Source organism: Coregonus clupeaformis, chromosome 40, assembly GCF_020615455.1.
Source record: "Coregonus clupeaformis isolate EN_2021a chromosome 40, ASM2061545v1, whole genome shotgun sequence".
NCBI classification, from domain to species: Eukaryota; Metazoa; Chordata; class Actinopteri; order Salmoniformes; family Salmonidae; genus Coregonus; species Coregonus clupeaformis.
Genome location: NC_059231.1, coordinates 24,088,663 through 24,110,691, shown reverse-complemented (window position 1 = coordinate 24,110,691; position 22,029 = coordinate 24,088,663). Strand labels below are relative to the sequence as shown.

The window sequence follows — 22,029 nt, the reverse complement described above, 5'->3', positions numbered from 1 at the left end:
TTTACAGATTAAATAAATTATGATGAACTTCACAGGGTGGTGAATGTGCAAGGTGATGAGCTTGATGCTCCTTTCCATTAAATATCGAGGATCTTATTCTGGTGACATGATGATGCTTGGCTGCCGTTTGACAATATCCATAATAATCTCATAATGTAGGTAGCCTACCCGCACTGTATGTACACTACATGACCAAAAGTATGTGGACACCTGCTCGTCAAACATCGCATTCCAAAATCATGGGCATTAATATGGAGTTGGTCCCCCTTTTGCTGCTATAACAGCCTCCACTCTTCTGAGAAGGCTTTCCACTAGATGTTGGAACATTGCTGCGGGGACTTGCTTCCATTCAGCCACAAGAGCATTAGTGAGGTTGGGCACTGATGTTGGGTGATTAGGACTGGCTCGCAGTCGGCGTTCCAATTCATCCCAAAGGTGTTCGATAGGGTTGAGGTCAGGGCAGAACAGTCAAGATCTTCCACACCGATCTCGACAAACCATTTCTGTATGGACCTCACTTTGTGCACAGGGGCATTGTTATGCTGAAACAGGAAAGGGCCTTCCCCAAACTGTTGCCACAAAGTTGGAAGCACAGAAACGTCTAGAATGTCATTGTATGCTGTAGGTTTAAGATTTCCCTTAACTGAAACTAAGGGGCCTAGCCCAAACCATGAAAAACAGCCCCAGACCATTATTCCTCCTCCACCAAACTTTACAGTTGGCACTATGCATTGGGGTAGGTAGCATTCTCCTGGCATCTGCCAAACCCAGATTAGTCTGTTGGACTGCCAGATAGTGAAGCGTGATTCATCACTCCAGAGAACGCGTTTCCACTGCTCCAGAGTCCAATGGCGGCGAGCTTTACACCACTCCAGCCGACGCTTGCCATTGCGCATGGTGATCTTAGGCTTGTATGCGGCTGCTCGGCGATGGAAACCCATTTCATGAAGCTCCCGACGAACATGTGCTGACATTGCTTCCAGAGGCAGGTTGGAACTCATGAGTGTTGCAACCGAGGACAGACGATTGTTACGAGCTACGCGCTTCAGCACTCGGTGGTCCCATTCTGTGAGCTTATGTTGCCTACCACTTCGCGGCTGAGACATTGTTGTTCCTAGACGTTTCCCCTTCACAATAACAGCACTTACAGTTGACCGGGGCAGCTCTAGCAGGGCAGAAATTTGACGAACTGACTTGCTGGAAAGGTGGCATCCTATGACGGTGCCATGTTGAAAGTCATTGATCTCTTCAGTAAGGCCATTCTACTGCCAATGTTTGTCTATGGAGATTGCATGGCGGTGTGCTCGATTTTATACACCTGTCAGTAACGGGTGTGGCTGAAATAGCCTAATCCACTAATTTGAAGGGGTGTCCACATACCTTTGTATATAAAGTGTATCTGCGAGGTTTCGGCTACAGCACACGTGCCAAGACCAGAGTGCGCACATTAGCTATATAAAGCAACAGTTTATAATATGAAGGAAACCCATCTACTTGTATTCATACGGTACGTGGGAATTTAACCGCAATAGTTATTTTTATGTTTACCACGTCATCATACACAGCCTTTCAACAGCAAAAACTCAGTATGATGGAAAATGCGCATATTGTTTTATGCAGATTTTAGAATATTCACATTAAAATCTGTCGCAAATTAGATCGAAACCTAGCTGATGATTGTGATTTCACATGTGAAATGCATGTAGCCTATCAACCACACAATGTTTTTCCCATCAAGGACATGGGCCTACCCATACACACGTTTTGTATTCCATAGATTAGAATTACAAAAACAAACAATTTTCGTATTAGCTAAAACATATTATTACTTACATATTTTCCTCATGGAAGTAAGCAGGCAGAGATCTGCAGATCCAATTACCCACCTAAACAAGCCAATGAAAGTGCCAATCAGATGAGAGAGAGAGAGAGAGAGAACTGCTAGCTGCTGGGAGGAGTGTTATTCATCATGGTCTCTCTCTGGGATGACATGTTGATTACACCCGGACGGTGTAACAGTAATAACTCCAAATGGTGTAACACTGATAACTAGAGCATGGTGAAAGGTTGCTCTGATAGAGCGTGAGTGCAATGTGTAGAATAGATCCACCTAATATCAGACACACATCCAACTGGAGTGAAGTTGTGCTTTTAAAGTTGTACATTTTTAGTAATTTAGCAGATGCTCTTATCCAGAGCGACTTAGTTAGTGAGTGCATACATTTTTTTCATAATGGCCCCCCGTGGGAAACGAACCCACAACCCTGGCGTTGCAAGCGCCATGCTCTACCAACTGAGCTACAGGGGACTAGTACCAACTTAGTACCAAGACAATGAGTCAATATAGCAGAAAAGGAACCCTGTATCTGACACAAAAACACACCCACTCAACCATTGGTCGAATCTGAGATGACTTGATGTCTGTATTCACACCAGACCTGGGTTCAAATGATTTGTTATTTAAATACTTATTTTTTGTGTACAGATGTAGCAAACTGGCTCAAATTAAGATCCTACATCAGGGAAATAATCCTGAAGCAACAGGAAATGTGATTTATAATTAATAGACATTTTTGTAAGGGAAAAACAAGGCTGACATTTCAAAGTGGAGATTACAAACTTCAGAAGCCTTTTTAAATTTCAAATACACTACCATTGTAAAATGTCCTGCATTGCAGGAAAGTTATCCTGCAACAGGGTGATGAAGTTAGGATCCTCATCCTACATCCATATTTGAGTATTTCAGATAATGTGGCCGGAATCTACTTCTATTGGAAGTATTTGACAGTATTTTCAAATAATTTCCTATAAATTGCCTACTATTTGAAAGTATTTTCAAATACTTATTAAAAAATATATTTTGAAATACCTGGGTTAAATGCCTGGGAGTGTATTTTAAAATACATGCCAATACTTTCCAAGTATATTTCCAAATATAAATAATAAATAATATGACATTTAGCAGACGCTTTTATCCAAAGCGACATACAGTCATACGTGCATAAATGTTTTGTGTATGGGTGGTCCCGGGGATCGAACCCACTACCTTAGCGTTACAGGCGCCGTGCTCTACCAGCTGAGCTACAGAGGACCACTACAAATGTATTCCAATATTAAACTACTTGTCTTTCCAAATAAAACGTATCTGAATACTTACTTCGAAATGTATGTGAAAGTAATTTAGATACAGTGGGGAAAAAAAGTATTTAGTCAGCCACCAATTGTGCAAGTTCTCCCACTTAAAAAGATGAGAGAGGCCTGTAATTTTCATCATAGATACACGTAAACTATGACAGACAAATTGAGAAAAAGAAATCCAGAACATCACATTGTAGGATTTTTAATGAATTTATTTGCAAATTATGGTGGAAAATAAGTATTTGGTCACCTACAAACAAGCAAGATTTCTGGCTCTCACAGACCTGTAACTTCTTCTTTAAGAGGCTCCTCTGTCCTCCACTCGTTACCTGTATTAATGGCACCTGTTTGAACTTGTTATCAGTATAAAAGACACCTGTCCACAACCTCAAACAGTCACACTCCAAACTCCACTATGGCCAAGACCAAAGAGCTGTCAAAGGACACCAGAAACAAAATTGTAGACCTGCACCAGGCTGGGAAGACTGAATCTGCAATAGGTAAGCAGCTTGGTTTGAAGAAATCAACTGTGGGAGCAATTATTAGGAAATGGAAGACATACAAGACCACTGATAATCTCCCTCGATCTGGGGCTCCACGCAAAGATCTCACCCCGTGGGGTCAAAATTACCACAAGAACGGTGAGCAAAAATCCCAGAACCACACGGGGGGACCTAGTGAATGACCTGCAGAGAGCTGGGACCAAAGTAACAAAGCCTACCATCAGTAACACACTACGCCGCCAGGGACTCAAATCCTGCAGTACCAGACGTGTCCCCCTGCTTAAGCCAGTACATGTCCAGGCCCGTCTGAAGTTTGCTAGAGTGCATTTGGATGATCCAGAAGAGGATTGGGAGAATGGCATATGGTCAGATGAAACCAAAATAGAACTTTTTGGTAAAAACTCAACTCATCGTGTTTGGAGGACAAAGAATGCTGAGTTGCATCCAAAGAACACCATACCTACTGTGAAGCATGGGGGTGGAAACATCATGCTTTGGGGCTGTTTTTCTGCAAAGGGACCAGGACGACTGATCCGTGTAAAGGAAAGAATGAATGGGGCCATGTATCGTGAGATTTTGAGTGAAAACCTCCTTCCATCAGCAAGGGCATTGAAGATGAAACGTGGCTGGGTCTTTCAGCATGACAATGATCCCAAACACACTGCCCGGGCAACGAAGGAGTGGCTTCGTAAGAAGCATTTCAAGGTCCTGGAGTGGCCTAGCCAGTCTCCAGATCTCAACCCCATAGAAAATCTTTGGAGGGAGTTGAAAGTCCGTGTTGCCCAGCGACAGCCCCAAAACATCACTGCTCTAGAGGAGATCTGCATGGAGAAATGGGCCAAAATACCAGCAACAGTGTGTGAAAACCTTGTGAAGACTTACAGAAAACGTTTGACCTGTGTCATTGCCAACAAAGGGTATATAACAAAGTATTGAGAAACTTTTGTTATTGACCAAATACTTATTTTCCACCATAATTTGCAAATAAATTCATTAAAAATCCTACAATGTGATTTTCTGGAATTTTCTTTCTCATTTTGTCTGTCATAGTTGACGTGTACCTATTTTAAGTGGGAGAACTTGCACAATTGGTGGCTGACTAAATACTTTTTTCCCCCACTGTATTTGAAATAGTATTTGAACCATGCAGGTCTGATCCACACACACACACACACAGAGAAATTAGTCAGACAGTAGTGTTTGCTCAAGCTGAAGAGGATCTCTGTCTCTCTCAGACACTATGTCTCCTGGCCCTGCATGGCTCCTGTCCTGTCCGGTGCCCCTCACATCAATCTGTCCAAACACAGCTCCAGTCCCCTGGTGAGTACCTGCCTGGACAGAGGGTCATCTCTCTATCTCTCTCCCTGGCTGCACAACGCTCCATCCTGTCTCTACGGTTTACCCCAGGGACACACACCTGCATCTGGGGCCTCATCTCTCACCCAGCTGTGTGTGTGTGTGTGTGTGTGTGTGTGTGTGTGGATCAGACCTGCATGATACAGACAACAAGTCACTTCAGATTTGACTAATGGTTGAGTGAATGCTGACCTGGGCAGCAGACTCTCTGTCTCTGACCTAATCAACACAAACACACACAATAACACACGTATCTGTGTATGACACACACACACACAAACGCACATACACACACTTGTTGTTTCTCTCCCACTCTCATCATCACTGTCTCATTGTCTTTAATCCTATAGAACTACAACCAATTCGTTTTCTGGCTTGCAGTTGTCTTACAAAATGGGTGAATATGTTTTAATCTTCTCCTCTGTCTTGACAGCAGGTGGCAGAGATCAGTTGGGGGAATCTTCACAAACCTCTGTTACATGGACCCAGATTACCAGCCTCTAGGTATGTATTGGTCCAAGTCAGATTGTAACAGTCCCGCAAATTCACGTTTCAATCTTTAACCCCAACCCTAAACTCAATTGTCAAAGATTGTACTTTGTCATACCGATAACGGAGTTTAGATGCATCTAGATATCATTGGACAAGCTGTGTGTCTGGCTTTATAGTTACCAAAAGACAGACAGACATGAGTGGATTCATGACTTTTATACTGTCCTCAGAGACTGGAACAGCTTCATCCAACCAGATCACACCATTTAGATTTTAGCAGACAATATTATGCAGAACAATTTGGGTTAAGTGCTTTGCTCAAAGTCACAGACAGATTTTTCACCTAGTCGGCTCAGGGATTCGAACCAGGGACCTTTCGGTTATTGGTCCAACGCTCTTAACAGCGAGGCTGAAGCCCTAGTAGTAGTACCAAACTGGCTCTACTGACAATAACACATTCTTCATAGATCAATCAACCATAACATGAAACACTGGCCCTGTCCGAACACTCATACTAGCGTACTAAATTGTATGCTAAAAACTTACATTATTTAGTATGTGAAATTTAGAAAATAGTACTCCGAATGAGTCATCTAATATTATTGTCCCCTGCACAAGGTGCACCTGTGTAATGATCATGCTGTTTAATCATCTTCTTGATATGCCACACCTGTCAGGTGGAAAGATTATCTTTGCAAAGGAGAAATGCTAACTAACAGGGATGTAAACAAATTTGTGCACAACATTTGAGAGAAATAAGCTTTCTGTGCGTATGGAACATTTCTGGTACCTTTTATTTCAGCTCATGAAACATGGGACCAACACTTTACATGTTGCATTTATATTTTTATTCAGTATAAATATGCAGTAAACACTATAGTTTCAAGTTACCTATTCACACAAAATGTATTCAAATATACTACATTTGGCCTCAGCCATTCATAAGATGGGTGTGACACACCTCATATTGGTGGCTTGGTTTGTTCTGATACACCTCATCTTCATATAATTCCATAATCTATGGAGATAAACTGTACTATACGGGCAGACTATCCCACAGATAAAGTCAATTTCCATAATAAAACACGCAATTCTTCCATCCAGGTAATATGCCCACAGTCAGCCAGTCTTTGCTCCCATTAACGTTGCATTACGTTGCCAAGCCTTGATCCTTGACAGTGAAAGTAGCTTTCTCCACCATTTTCTGTCACCTCTGACCATCTGAACAGATGACTGGGTTGTGATTGGGACAGTGGTTTTAAAGGGTTATGTGGACAGGTCTGTTCAGACATGCATCTCCCAAGAAACACTGTTAAATAGCTCAGCCTTTAGGTCCACCTTTGGACTGTCAAAGTCAGAGAGAGAGAGAGAGAGAGAGAGAGAGAGAGAGAGAGAGAGAGAGAGAGAGAGAGAAAGGGGAAGACAGATAGAGATCGAGATAACACCTGAGGATTAGGTGAGCTCCTCTTTTGGACTGGGAGTAGAGACAGGAGCAGGTGAGTGAATGTTCTACTGTTTCTCTAATGAATGCCATATTTATTAACATGGTAAATTCTACTATTTGCTCAGTATTTTGATATTGCATGTACTGGTTATCTTATTTGTGGCGGGTAATGGCAGGTGTTTTCAGTAAGAGTGTAATTGATATAGAGAAAGAACAGAGATATAGGAGCAGTGGATAGAGCATTTCCATATAACGCTACAGGAGTGAGACTTTAGGGTTACTACGTGACACGTACCCCCACACTTTGATGAGGATTCAAACTAATGGGATATCATCCCTCTAAATAGCATCATGGTTCCACTCAAGGTTTCTTCCCAAATGTAGATGGAGTTTCCTTGCAATTGTCATATTGGGCTAGCTTATAGGACTTGAGGACTGCATCTTCTTCCAGGAGACAATCTCCCTAAACACAGCAATCTACAGTGACTATGAAATTGATTAAATAATACAATTTTACATATTACAGTGTTTATTATAATCTATCAGTTGGAAATAGATTAGCAAACTGCAGGAACGGATCAATATCAGCACACCACCACACACAGACTTACACTACACTTACGCCTTAACACACACACGTCCGTCACGTCTTTCTTTCTCTCTGTGATAACAGTGTAATATACATTATAAGGATTCCTATGTTGACATTCTTTATTTGGGGGTCAAAGTTCACAAATTCAAGTTAAAAGAGCCCTTCGCACCTTCAGCTGGCCCTGGCTGCCGTTAACCATTAACACCCTGCTCGCGGCCATGGGAGAGTTGGCATAGCAGGTTAAACTTATTCTGGAGCTGTCAGCACTTTGCTAAAATATTCAAACAAAGGTCTTCAAGAGTGTAGATCTTGGTGTGTGTGTGCACGTGTGCATGAGTTAGGGATTCACCCATAATGATCGGCAGAATACACTCCAGAGATCTGTCAGTAAAGTATCAATCCGTGTAATCAATGACCCATGGCCTTCAGCACAACCCCACAGTGATACATGTCTATGTCTCTTATCTCTACGGAAAATCAAGTATTTTATATCTCTATGTTTATATCTAAATTCCTATACCAGATTTATGTTGTGCAATTGTTCCACTCCACACCTGATTGACTTCAATTTATCTGAGGGTGTAGTTACTGTACAGTATGTACCTATGAGTTGCTACAGAATAGCTATGTTTTACAGCACATTGCGTTATTGATGTCATTTGGCAAGTCTGACAGTGTGGGAGGTTTAGGACATTGAGATTAGATAAAATCGGGTTTACCACTGCTACACACGGGAGGTTAGGTTTAGGGAGGAGAAAAAAGGTTTTGTAGGGAGGAGAAGGAAAGTTTGTGTGTGTAAGCATTCTCACACTTGTCTGTATTGCAGGATATGGCTGGGTAAAAATAGAGGGTGACTGTGCGCACCAGTGTGTGGTGTGGTGTGGCGTGTTGTGTTCTTACCCTGTGATGTCTGTTGTAGGACATGGCTGGGTACAAGCCCAGGGTGATAGTTCTGAGTAAGAAGCCAGGTCATAGCTTTGGCTTCTTACTGAGGGTGGAGCAAGGCGAGGATGGTCACCTGCTCAGGAACCTGGAGATGGGTGGGCCGGCCGAGCTGGCGGGTTTGAAGGATGGCGACCGCATCCTCCGGGTCAACGGAACCTATGTGGACGAAATGGACCACTCACGGGTGAGGAGGGGGAGATGACAGGGCTAGCAGCTGTCCAATTCCACATGAACCCCTAGCTTCTCCCACTTTTATTGTATTGAAATTATACAGGTGTAAGCAATATAGTAATAGTAAGGTTATAGTATGGTAATAACCTTATCCTCTGATATTGTTCACACCTATCAAGTCATGTAAAGTGCCTGGAGTAGGGTACCAGTTTGGGTTTGGTAAATGTGGAATTACTAAATAACTATAAAGCTATAAGTATTGCTGTAGCAACATACCATGCTTTGTCCCATCTTTTTGTGCTGTGTGTCCTGGGTTAGGTGGTGGACCTGGTGAAGGAGAGTGGTGTATCCATCACCTTCCATGTTCTGGATGTGGCGTCCTACAAGCAGGCCAAGACTGAGGGGGTGGACCTGTCTGACCCTCACCCCAAACCCACCCAGCCCACCATAAACGGAGTGGCAGGAGAGGCACCCAAACCGAAACTCTGCTACCTGGCCAAGTCCAGCGGGGGCTACGGCTTCTCTTTGCGCTCTGTCAAAGGTGAGAGGGGTGGGGCACACACACACACAATCTCTTTGGTTATTTATTTGACTGTGTGTGATACGGCTAATAAGACACACAGCAATTATTGTCATCTCGGATTAAATTGTTTTGCTTGTTGATCAAGCAAGAAATAAACACATTATCATTGTCTTGCATGGTGTGGGCTTTTAATAGCCAGCAGCATAACACTCTGCAACCCACTGCTGGCTTCCCTATGAAGCTAAGCAGGGTTGGTCCTGGTCAATCCCTGGCTGGGAGACCAGATGCTGCTGGAAGTGGCGTTGGAGGGCCAGTAGGAGGTACTGTTTCCCCAAGTAAAAAAATAATACACTACTGTTCAAAAGTTTGGGGTCACTTAGAAATGTCCTTGTTTTCAAAAGAAAAGCAATTTTTTGGTCCATTAAAATAACATCAAATTGATCAGAAATACAGTGTAGACATTGTTAATGTTGTAAATGGCTATTGTAGAAACTGAAGATTTTTAATGGAATATCTACATAGGCGTACAGAGGCCTATTATCAGCAACCATCAGTCCTGTGTTCCAATGGCACGTTGTGTTTGCTAATCCAAGTTTATCATTTTAAAAGGCTAATTGATCATTAGAAAACCTTTTTGCAAGTATGTTAGCACAGCTGAAAACTGTTGTGCTGATTAAATAAGCAATAAAACTGGCCTTCTTGAGACTAGTTGAGTATCTGGAGCATCAGCAATTGTGAGTTCGATTACAGGCTCAAAATGGCCAGAAACAAATAACTTTCTTCTGAAACGCGTCAGTCTATTCTTGCGAGAAATTGCCAAGAAACTGAAGATCTCGTACAACGCTGTGTACTACTCCCTTCACAGAACAGCGCAAACTGTCTCTAACCAGAATAGAAAGAGGAGTGGGAGGCCCCGGTGCACAACTGAGCAAGAGGACAAATACATTAGTGTCTAGTTTGAGAAACAGACGCCTCACAGGTCTTCAACTGGCAGCTTCATTAAATAGTACCCGCAAAACACCAGTCTCAACATCAACAGTGAAGAGGCGACTCCGGGATGCTGACCTTCTAGGCAGAGTTGCAAAGAAAAAGCCCAGTGTCTGTGTTCTTTTGCCCATCTTAATCTTTTCTTTTTATTGGCCAGTCTGAGATATGGCTTTTTCTTTGCAACATAATTGCAAAAGGGTTTTCTAATGATCAATTAGCCTTTTAAAATGATAAACTTGGATTAGCAAACACAACGTGCCATTGGAACACAGGACTGATGGTTGCTGATAATGGGCTTCTGTACACCTATGTAGATATTCCATTTTAAAAAATCAGCTGTTTCCAGCTACAATAGCCATTTACAACATTAACAATGTCTACACTGTATTTCTGATCAATTTGATAATTGCTTTTCTTTTGAAAACAAGGACATTTCTAAGTGACCCCAAACTTTTGAACGGTAGTGTATATATCCCAATTCCCCAGAGCAGTGATTGGGGACATTGCCCTGTGTAGGGTGCCGTCTTTCAGATGGGACGTTAAAATGGGTGTCCTGACTATCTGTAGCCACTAAAGATCCCATGGCACTTATCGTAAGAGTAGGGGTGTAAACCCTGGTGTTCTAGCTAAGTTCCCAGTCTGACCATCATGGCCACCTAATCATTCCCAGCTTCCAATTGGCTCATTCCTCTCCCCTGTAACTATTCCCTAGGTTGTTGCTGTAAATTATAATATGTCAACTTACCTGGTAAAATAAGGGATACAAATTAATGAACATACTGTATTGAATGTCTTTTGCATATCCAATGATAATGAATTTAGGATTGTGATTCTGTTTTAAACTACATTTTCTTTCCTCCATTTCCTGTCCCAGGTGAGGTGGGCATGTTCATGGCAGAGGTGACCCCAGGGGGTGTGGCCGAGAGGGCAGGGGTCAAGGCCAACGACCGTCTGATAGAGGTCAATGGGGAGAACATGGAGAATGCCACTCATGACCAGATAGTAGAGAAGGTCAGAATTCACCCCATATTTACACTACTCTGTGGTAAACTTTAAGTTCAATATCTGTCATTTTATTCTATAGCCTGTCAACACATTATGTTCAAATCAAATGTTATTTGTCACATACTTTGTAAACAACAGGAGTAGACTAACAGTGAAATTCTTACGGGGCCTTCCCAATGCAGAGAAAGAAAAAGAGAAATAGAAAAATAATAAGGAATAAATACACAATGAGTAACAATAACTTGGCTATATACACAGGGTACCAGGACCGAGTCGATGTGCAGGGGTACGAGGTAATTGAGGTATAGGTAGGGAAAAAGTGACTAGGCAACAGGATAGATAAAGAGTAACAGCAGCGTATGTGATGAGTCAAAACAGCTAATACAAAAAGGGTCAATGCAGATAGTTAAATAGTTAACCAATAGCTACCTGGATTAACTATTTAGCAGTCTTATGGCTTGGGTGTAGAAGCTGTTCAGGGTCCTGTTGGTTCCAGACTTGGTGCATAGGTACCGCTTGCCGTGCGGTAGCAGAGAGAACAGTCTGACTTGGGTGGCTGGAGTCTTTTTAGGGCCTTCTGACACCGCCTGGTATAGAGGTCCTGGATGGCATGGAGCTCGTCTACAGTGATGTAATGGGCCATACGCACTACCCTCTGTGGCGCCTTGCGGTCGAATGCCAAGCAGTTGCCATACCAAGCGGTGATGCAGCCAGTCAAGATGCTCTCAATTGTGTAGCTGTAGAACCTTTTGATGATCTGAGGGCCCAGGGCCCATGCCAAATCTTTTCAGCCTCCTGACCAGGGAAGAGGCATTGTCATGCCCTCTTCACGACTGTGTTGGTGTGTGTGGACCATGACAATTCCTTAGTGATGTGGACTCACTCAGAATGCAGGAGTTGGGACAATGATAATTTGGCAAATCAGAGTTTTCCTGATTCCATCTTTGTTCTAAGGGCAGCTTTGCCTTGAGGGCAGAAACAAATGTGATCGGTCAAGTTAAGGAAAGATACACTACCAGTCAAACGTTTGGACACACCTACTCATTCAAAGCTGTCATAAAGGCAAAGAAGTGGCTATTTGAAGAATCTCAAATATAAAATATATTTTGATTTGTTTAACACTTTTTTGGTTACTACATGATTCCATATGTGTTATTTCATAGCTTTGATGTCTTCACTATTATTCTACAATGTAGAAAATAGTAAAAATAAAGAAAAACCCTTGAATGAGTAGGTGTCCAAACTTTTGACTGGTACTGTATGTCATAACGAGTCTTTATTCTACATGTCTATTCTTCACAATTCATTTCTATCTGAACATTCTTTAACATTGCACCATCCTTAAAGAGTCCCTGTTGTGACCTCTGTCAGGTCAAGGCATCAGGCGGCAGAATCATGTTTCTACTGGTGGACGAAGACACAGACAAGTTCTACAAGAACAAACACATCAGGCTAGGTGCGGGGCTAGCCACAGTGAAGTTCCTCCCACTGAAGCCACGCATTGTAGACTTGGTCAAAGGATCAGACGGCTATGGATACTTCCTTAAGGCCGAGCCTAACAAGACAGGTGTGTGTGCTTGTGTGGTGGGTGAATTTTGAAAACTTGGTTACACTTTACTTAAAGCCAACCGTTATAATGCATTAAGATGTGGTTATAATGCCTTTTCAGAATCTATTAATCCCTTATAACAACACATCTACTAATAGCCACATAGGATCATCACTATTAGACTATTCACCAACAACAATAGCCATCAGTCTGCATCATTTTACACAATAACAACATCTACTGTAAATATCGTCCTACCTGCAGGACACTTCATCAAGGACATTGACAGGGGCAGCCCAGCTGATAGGGCGGGACTAAAGGAGATGGACAGACTGGTTGCCGTGGAGGGAGAGGAAGTGGACAGCTGCAGCCATGAGCAGGTGGTGGACAGGATCAGGCAGTGTGGCAACAAGTGCTGCCTCCTGGTGGTCGATGAAGACACTTACACGCTCTACAAGATGGTGAGTTGTCTGGGAGAAATCTTTCCTGTTGGATTTAGGAAATAAATGTATTTAAAATGACAGTCAAAGGAGTTAGCTAAAGCACATAGGCCTACAAATCTGGGCCCATATTCACAAAGTGTCTCAGAGTAGGAGTGCTGATCTAGGATCAGTTTTGTCCTTTGGATTATAATGAATGAGAGGGGGGAGCTGATCCTGATGAGTACTCTGAGAAACATTTTGAATACCCTGTGAAAGTAACCGCCTCTTCCACTTTAATTCCGGATAATGTCGCCTAATCTTTTAATAATACTATTAAATTACATTTGTTGAGTGCTTTTCATTTTCAATCACAAAGCTATTTCGTACAGGCTTCACAATTATATCATTTAAGATATAAAAGTATGTGTGTTATTGGATTAATTTACCAGATGCCTTTTATAAAGTTTTTGCGCTTAAATCCACTGCGCTACATTTTTGCCCTTTGTTGAAAAACTGTTGAAAAACTTCAAGGCTGAGGGGCCTTGAGGGGGGTCATTTCCTGGTAACTATCATAGCATATATTACAGCCTCAGGAAGTGGCCAGAGAGACAGGGGGGCAGTGAAGAAGACTACAGTGGGGATTGAGATGTAGGTCTGAGATTAATTGTGATATTCCACAGGGAGGCGTGTCTCCTCTTTTCTACTTGGAAGAGATGGGATACCTCCTTCCAGCGAGCCCTCCACCTAGCTACCCAGAGTGCGTCCCAGCCCTTCCCCCAGCCCCAGTTACCACAGCCCTCCTCAAGCTGTGTAAGATGGAGAAGACCTCCGCCGGGTACGGCTTCCACCTCAACGGTATCCAGGGGGTCTGTGGCCAGTACATCAAAGAAGTAAGTACAATGTACAGAGCACCTACTATATCCAATGGGTAGCCAAACGGACAAGAGAATGCATCCCAAATACATGAACTATACAAGACTGTCAATCAGATATGGGAAAGATCAAGGGAACAAAGCACATGCTAACCTCAATTTCATACACTACATGACCAAAAGTATGTGGACACCTGCTCGTCGAACATCTCATTCCAAAATCATGGGCATTAATATGGAGTTGGTCCCCCTTGCTGCTATAACAGCCTCTACTCTTCTGGTAAGGCTTTCCACTAGATGTTGGAACATTGCTGCGGGGACTTGCTTCCATTCAGCCACAAGAGCATTAGTGAGGTCGGGCATTGATGTTGGGCGATTAGGCCTGGCTCGCAGTCGGCGTTCCAATTCATCCCGAAGGTGTTCGATAGGGTTGAGGTCAGGGCTTCTTCCACACCGATGTCAACAAACCGTTTCTGTATGGACCTCGCTTTGTGCACGGGGCATTGCCATGCTGAAACAGGAAAGGGCCTTTCCCAAACTGTTGCCACAAAGTTGGAAGCACAGAATTGTCTAGAATGACATTGTATGCTGTAGTGTTAAGATTTCTCTTGCTCCAGAGTCCAATGGCGGCGAGCTTTACACCACTCCAGCCGACGCTTGGCATTGCGCTTGGTGATCTTAGGCTTCTGTGCGGCTGCTTGGCCATGGAAATCAATTTCATGAATCTCTTGACGAACAGTTCTTGTGCTGACGTTGCTTCCAAAGGCACTCGGATGTCCCATTCTGTGAGCTTGTGTGGCCTACCACTTTGCGGCTGAGACGTTGTCGCTCCTAGACGATTCCATTTCACAATAACAGCACTTACAGTTGACCGGGGCAGCTCTAGCAGGGCAGAAATGTGACGAACTGACTTGCTTGAAAGGTGGCATCCTATGACGGTGCCACGTTGAAAGTCACTGAGCTCTTCAGTAAGGCCATTCTACTGCCAATGTTTGTCTATGGAGATTGCATGGCTGTGTGCTCGATTTTATACACCTGTCAGCAACGTGTGTGGCTGAAATAGCCGAGTCCACTAATTTGAACGGGTGTCCACATACTTTGTGTACCTCTGAATCACTGTCAACTGTTTACATTCCAAACCATTCACAACTCAGCTCACCCCTTGCGGTGTTCTCTCACTTAGGTGGTGAAGGGCGGAGCTGCGGACAGGGCGGGTATGGAGGATGATGACATTGTGGTGGAGGTGGATGGTGTAAACGTGGAGCAGAGCAGCCACGAGCAAGTGGTGGGGTTGATCCGTAAGAGCGGCAGCTCACTGGTGCTCCTAGTGGCTGGGAAGCAGGCCTACCACCACTTCAAATCCAAAGGGGTGGCCATCACACCACAGCTCCTCACACCCGCACCAACATCCAGGTCCCCATCCCCACCCCACTCCCCAGCTCGAAGACACACACCAGCCCAAATAGACACACCAGCCACCCTGGAGGAAGTCAGAGAGGAGGAGGAGGAGGAGGAGGAGGAGGAAGCTAAGCCAGACACCCCACCACCCCAGACACGAGAGAGAGTGAGTGACATAACAGAAATATGCTCGAGTGCCTTGGTAGCTTCTGAACTAGATCCAAATGAGTCTGAATGTATAGACTAAAACCAAAAGTATTCAAAAGCAAGTTAGTATCAATTGTATTTACCCACAATTCTATTGCAGACAATTATTTGACTGTCTTTCTCTCCCTTAGACTCCATCTGTGTCTTCAGCAGCATCATGCTCGAGTGTTGATGAGAGACTCTGAGAAGTCATCAATGAGAAACAACATCCTGACCTTTTCTGTCTCCCATCAACCTTTGCACCATGCAGGATAATGTGGATATCTCTGCATAAAAATTCTGATCAAACTAAATACATTCAAATGACAGTGGCTGTTTTAAGGTATGAATGCAATCGGTTTAAAATAGTAATAAATAGCTATGTGTTTATTGATGTATAATTGCATTGATCAGTTAGATGCCACTGATACCAAACAAGCTTATGGATTCATATGATCTTATTACAAGCACCTGCAATGTAGACAGAGAACACTAGTAATACCAGTTCAATATAGACCGAGAACACTAGTAATACCAGTTCAATATAGACCGAGAACACTAGTAATACCAGTTCAATATAGACGAGAACACTAGTAATACCAGTTCAATGTAGACCGAGAACACTAGTAATACCAGTTCAATGTGTAATACTATAACAAAAACCATATAGTGACATAGGCTACATCTTAATCATAAAGCTGTCTTTTAGATAGCATTTAAATTATTGTCATTTATTAAGTAAATCTGTTTTATTTTAGCGTATCCAAAGAGCCATTGTGTCTTTCTGCTCAGATGTCAAATACTGCTCTCACAAAGATAAAGTATCCAGTCCCAGATCTGTGTCTGTAAGTCATTATTCAGTTATTTTCTGCTTAACTGTTATATTTATAGTGGCATTGCAGTACTTAAAATAAAGGGAACCTAGTAACTAATAACTAACCAATTATTAGCCACATAAATTGGTTTATTCTGAAGCCTTCCCACCTGTGTGAAAGCACAGTAGACTACAGTAGATATTCACACACATTCACCAACAAACAACCCCAGGTACATGACATGTACAGACTGGGCACCATGAAATATGCTAGCCAATAGCATCATGGACATTGGGGGACACATTTCTTCTATAATTCTGATTATTCTGTTTGTCAAAAATAGAGTGTAAACTTCAGGTATTGATGGTCTTTACAACCCCTTCATACAACAAAGCTAGTGTTGCAGTGAAGCTGGTCTGTGCTGTATACTATGTAGTTCTCCTGTGGTCAGATTAATTTAAGGCTAGACAGAACCTCTGTCCAACGGGCCAACAGCACAATGGCACATTCCTATCGTTAGCTACATTGTTTTAGTCATTACCCCCCAACGTTCAAACCCAACATTAGTCCAGCCTTCCAGTCTTCCATGGCTCCTATTCCCCTCCATTGATTCCCCCCCGACACCAATGGTCCACATGGCGACGCATCGACCCTTCCTGATTCAGGAAACACAGGCCAAACCTCTTCTTCTCTCCACCACACAGACGGACCAGAGAAAAAAAATATAAAAAAATAACATCTAAATCCCACAGACTCAAAGTTCAGTTGTGGACACCCCCTGAGCATCCAGGTAAAGGGTCAAGTTCAAAGTGGGGTCAGGGGGTCACGTGCTTCTCGGGTGCCTGTTTGTGGGCGAGGTAGAGGAAAAGGATGCTGGAGAGGGCACTGACGAGGAAGATGACGTCGAACCATCGGTGGTAGAAGTTGAACTGCAGCTCGCCCAGCACCTCGGTCACGATAGAGCGATACTCCCGAGGCATGCTCATCCTCATGAGGAGAACGGACGAGACAATGTACATCCCCTGAGAAAAACAAAAGAGACACCCAGGATGTCAGTTGTCTTCGCACTACTGAGAAAAACAAGAGAGACACCCAGGATGTCAGTTGTCTTCGCACTAACTTATCTAAAGATTGAATACACAACTGATCACAAAAAAAAAGCATTTACACTGAAATATATGCCCTCTGATATATATATACTGACCATGATCTGAGCTAGGACCAGCACTATAACATTGGAGGACTTGCTGCTGGAGATGGCATAGAAGAACTAGAGAGAAACAGAAACTCAAGATCGGTGTTAGGGTACATTGTAACATGCCTAGGTAGACTGATGTTGTGACGTGACTTTAATGTATGACTGTTATTTATCGAATCACCTAACTATGTTTAATTGTCACTCGATTAAATTAATCATGTAACAATTAACTCATTAGGAATTTGGGGCACCACGGAAGAAGTCGTTTAACGAGTTACCATCTCCCGAATTAAACTCTTAGAAGATATACAGTGGGGAGAACAAGTATTTGATACACTGCCGATTTTGCAGGTTTTCCTACTTACAAAGCATGTAGAGGTCTGTAATTTTTATCATAGGTACACTTCAACTGTGAGAGACGGAATCTAAAACAAAAATCCAGAAAATCACATTGTATGATTTTTAAATTAGCATTTTATTGCATGACATAAGTATTTGATACATCAGAAAAGCAGAACTTAATATTTGGTACAGAAACCTTTGTTTGCAATTACAGAGATCATACGTTTCCTGTAGGTCTTGACCAGGTTTGCACACACTGCAGCAGGGATTTTGGCCCACTCCTCCATACAGACCTTCTCCAGATCCTTCAGGTTTCGGGGCTGTCGCTGGGCAATACTGACTTTCAGCTCCCTCCAAAGATTTTCTATTGGGTTCAGGTCTGGAGACTGGCTAGGCCACTCCAGGACCTTGAGATGCTTCTTACGGAGCCACTCCTTAGTTGCCCTGGCTGTGTGTTTCGGGTCGTTGTCATGCTGGAAGACCCAGCCACGACCCATCTTCAATGCTCTTACTGAGGGAAGGAGGTTGTTGGCCAAGATCTCGTGATACATGGCCCCATTCATCCTCCCCTCAATACGGTGCAGTCGTCCTGTCCCCTTTGCAGAAAAGCATCCCCAAAGAATGATGTTTCCACCTGCATGCTTCACGGTTGGGATGGTGTTCTTGGGGTTGTACTCATCCTTCTTCTTCCTCCAAACACGGCGAGTGGAGTTTAGACCAAAAAGCTCTATTTTTGTCTCATCAGACCACATGACCTTCTCCCATTCCTCCTCTGGATCATCCAGATGGTCATTGGCAAACTTCAGACGGGCCTGGACATGCACTGGCTTGAGCAGGGGGACCTTGGCGTGCGCTGCAGGATTTTAATCCATGACGGCGTAGTGTGTTACTAATGGTTTTCTTTGAGACTGTGGTCCCAGCTCTCTTCAGGTCATTGACCAGGTCCTGCCGTGTAGTTCTGGGCTGATCCCTCACCTTCCTCATGATCATTGATGCCCCATGAGGTGAGATCTTGCATGGAGTCCCAAACCGAGGGTGATTGACCGTCATCTTGAACTTCTTCCATTTTCCAATAATTGCGCCAACAGTTGTTGCCTTCTCACCAAGCTGCTTGCCTATTGTCCTGTAGCCCATCCCAGCCTTGTGCAGGTCTACAATTCTATCCCTGATGTCCTTACACAGCTCTCTGGTCTTGGCCATTGTGGAGAGGTTGGAGTCTGTTTGATTGAGTGTGTGGACAGGTGTCTTTTATACAGGTAACAAGTTCAAACAGGTGCAGTTAATACAGGTAATGAGTGGAGAACAGGAGGGCTTCTTAAAGAAAAACTAACAGGTCTGTGAGAGCCGGAATTCTTACTGGTTGGTAGGTGATCAAATACTTATGTCATGCAATAAAATGCAAATTAATTACTTAAAAATCATACAATGTGATTTTCTGGATTTTTGTTTTAGATTCTGTCTCTCACAGTTGAAGTGTACCTAACTAACTAAATAATAACACAATACAAACACACACATAGGTTATTGATTACTAACGTAATACAATGAAAACAGGTCCTTAGTGGACTGGAATAACAATAGCATGAATGCTTGGGTAGAAGGAGGGTCAGAGTGGAAGGGAGAGACAGAGATTCAAACTATCGTGGTTACTTTGGAAACTACGCTGACGGAAATACAAATGCTTAAAACCCCACTAAATGCTCATTCGGATTAGAAATGCAACATGTGTTTACGTGTAGCTGTCCTCGATAGTTGAGTTGAGGATGTAGGATTCTGGTTTGCCCACCAGAGATCCCAATGACCTTGGTAGAGTTTCTGGTCATAGTTGTGGTTAGAATGGACACGTCAGATGTACCAGCGGTTGTCTGAGAGGGATTGTCCTCTCCTCTCGTGTCTTTAGTGAAAGTTCTCTAGACGACTATACATGCCAGCTGCAGACTGAAATGATAAGGTCTAGTGCATTGTCTTCTTCTTCACCTCGTGTAGAGGTTGAGAGTTTCAGTTTCTCAATTTCAAACGTGTGGACTAAGGTCTCACGTTTTCTGGTATTTCTGGTCTAACCATTTTGTAACGTTTAGCTTCAGCTTCACGCTTCTTGGTCTTGTAGAAATTCAACCATTTGCAACATCCGGCTTATACCGTAGTATGCTTGGTCTTCCTTTGGTAATGGAGTTGTAGTTTTAAACCATTTTGTAAAGTTTAGCTCACGCTTCACGTCTGCTGGTCTAGTAGAGTGTCAACCATTTTAAGCCGTGGGCTTCCTGGTCTGAGGTAAATTTCGTCACGAGGCTATTTATGCACTCGGGGTAAAAGGGGTGTTCCATCACTTCCTTTGTCTCACAGGGAAGTTTCCTCTCCCAATACTGCATGGCACGGAAAAGAATGTTTCTGCAAGGAATTTACGACCGGTCATAAAACTGGCCCCCAGAAAAGGGGGTGTTCAAACCTTTGCCTAGACGGCATCTATGATCCTCAGCCCATGAGGGCAAGTCATGGCACTGACTACTTCCTGTCTGTAGTTGGCTTACCTTGGTGAGTGTGATGAGAAGGCCTCTAATAGAGGTGACGATGATGATGCCCACCAGGATGAAGGAGATGTGCTGAGACCAGAACTTTACCTGCCGAGGAAAGGATATGTAAGGAAAACTAGAGCAACAATAGAACACACCAATACAACTTACTACTATTTCCATTTGGAATTATCACGTAAAGGTGAAGATTCAGTACAAATGGACACTTTAATAAAATGACAACCATTAACATTACTGGAGACAACTTGTACGACATTTGACTGTACAGGTGTGTGTGTGCCGTGTTTGTGTGCGCATGAGTAGCAGAAGTCACATCAAACTGAATGCCTAGGTAGTTAACAGTGATCTCAATTCCTCTTGTCACTGGATCAGTCTTCCCAACACGGTCAAATACAATGTTAATGGTGGCCTTAGAGGGAGAAAAAACAAGGGTTACTACAGATATAGTTTTGGGGACTGATGTGTATATGACAACAAACTGACTGTATGTGAAGTATAAGGTCATATTGTTTGAAAGCAAAAACAATATGGGTAGAATAACAAATGTTTTGAAATACAGACGCAATAAATGATACTAAATAAAGATCAAAAGACACTGAATATTCTCTAAACTGACAGACACCAAACTCAAACTTAATTTTTTTTCATTTGTTTCTAAGGCTGTCTAGCAGGTGAACCAGTAGCTAGTCGGGCCGAGAAGAATCAAGTCTCAGTCAGACTATGTCTGTAACGCTCACCATAAAGATTTTCCACACACAGTAGATAGAGAAGAAATAACCCAGGAAGTTGAAGTATTTCCCCTGGAATGTCTTGGAGTATTCAATCCGCTCCTACAGACCAGGAAAGCGTGAATAGGGGAACAAAGACACATAACAATAGCCTTAACCCAAAACACTACACATCATATATATATATATATATACACTACCGTTCAAAAGTTTGGGGTCACTTAGAAATGTCCTTGTTTTCAAAAGAAAAGCAATTTTTTTGTCCATTAAAATAACATCAAATTGATCAGAAATACAGTGTAGCAAGCAAGTTTATTTATACAGTGGGGAAAAAAGGTATTTACTCAGCCACCAATTGTGCAAGTTCTCCCACTTAAAAAGATGAGAGAGGCCTGTAATTTTCATCATAGGTACACGTCAACTATGACAGACAAAATGAGAAAAAAAATCCAGAAAATCACATTGTAGGATTTTTTATGAATTTATTTGCAAATTATGGTGGAAAATAAGTATTTGGTCAATAACAAAAGTTTCTCAATACTTTGTTATATACCCTGACACAGGTCAAACGTTTTCTGTAAGTCTTCACAAGGTTTTCACACACTATTTTCCTCAATTTGTCTGTCATAGTTGACGTGTACCTATGATGAAAATTACAGGCCTCTCTCATCTTTTTAAGTGGGAGAACTTGCACAATTGGTGGCTGAGTAAATACTTTTTTTCCCCCACTGTATAGCACAATTCATACATCGAAACAATTCAATGTGCTTTACAAAGATGTTTATCAAAAATAATGAAAACATCATAATAATAAAAAAACTATAAAAAAACA

General features: G+C 42.7%; 2 protein-coding genes across 3 annotated transcripts in view; one reads left to right on the top strand and one right to left on the bottom strand.

Annotated features, from left to right (window-relative positions):
* The first annotated feature begins 5,479 nt into the window (after positions 1 to 5,479).
* Positions 5,480 to 16,419, top strand: LOC121571632 (Na(+)/H(+) exchange regulatory cofactor NHE-RF3-like). 2 transcript variants are annotated; one of them, XM_041883211.2, is made up of 9 exons: positions 5,480 to 5,501; positions 8,445 to 8,654; positions 8,960 to 9,182; positions 11,026 to 11,162; positions 12,528 to 12,723; positions 12,970 to 13,166; positions 13,808 to 14,017; positions 15,183 to 15,563; positions 15,736 to 16,419. In XM_041883211.2, exons 2-9 carry the CDS (start codon positions 8,448 to 8,450, stop codon positions 15,787 to 15,789), a joined length of 1,605 nt encoding a protein of 534 aa, XP_041739145.2. In that variant the 5' UTR covers positions 5,480 to 5,501; positions 8,445 to 8,447; the 3' UTR covers positions 15,790 to 16,419. The 2 variants fall into 2 exon arrangements, with proteins under 2 accessions (XP_041739145.2, XP_041739144.2); XM_041883210.2 differs by lacking the exon at positions 5,480 to 5,501 and adding an exon at positions 6,893 to 6,985.
* The window catches only part of si:ch73-390b10.2 (Golgi pH regulator), a 19,270-nt gene continuing 13,183 nt past the window's right edge, over positions 15,943 to 22,029 (bottom strand). The window contains exons 8-12 of the mRNA XM_045212032.1: positions 21,207 to 21,299; positions 20,783 to 20,878; positions 20,467 to 20,556; positions 17,603 to 17,668; positions 15,943 to 17,420 (exon numbers count right to left, since the gene is read on the bottom strand). Of these exons, the coding sequence (XP_045067967.1) occupies positions 17,214 to 17,420; positions 17,603 to 17,668; positions 20,467 to 20,556; positions 20,783 to 20,878; positions 21,207 to 21,299 (552 nt within the window). The 3' untranslated portion in view covers positions 15,943 to 17,213. The remainder of the gene's footprint in view (positions 17,421 to 17,602; positions 17,669 to 20,466; positions 20,557 to 20,782; positions 20,879 to 21,206; positions 21,300 to 22,029) is intronic.

Bases quoted from the DNA above. Each gene is read 5' to 3' on its own strand.
- LOC121571632 (XM_041883211.2), top strand. From the start codon at position 8,448: ATGGCTGGGTACAAGCCCAGGGTGATAGTTCTGAGTAAGAAGCCAGGT. The intron at 12,724-12,969 runs GTGTGTGTGCTT...TCCTACCTGCAG, and splicing joins GGCCGAGCCTAACAAGACAG to GACACTTCATCAAGGACATT. The intron at 13,167-13,807 runs GTGAGTTGTCTG...GATATTCCACAG, and splicing joins CTTACACGCTCTACAAGATG to GGAGGCGTGTCTCCTCTTTT.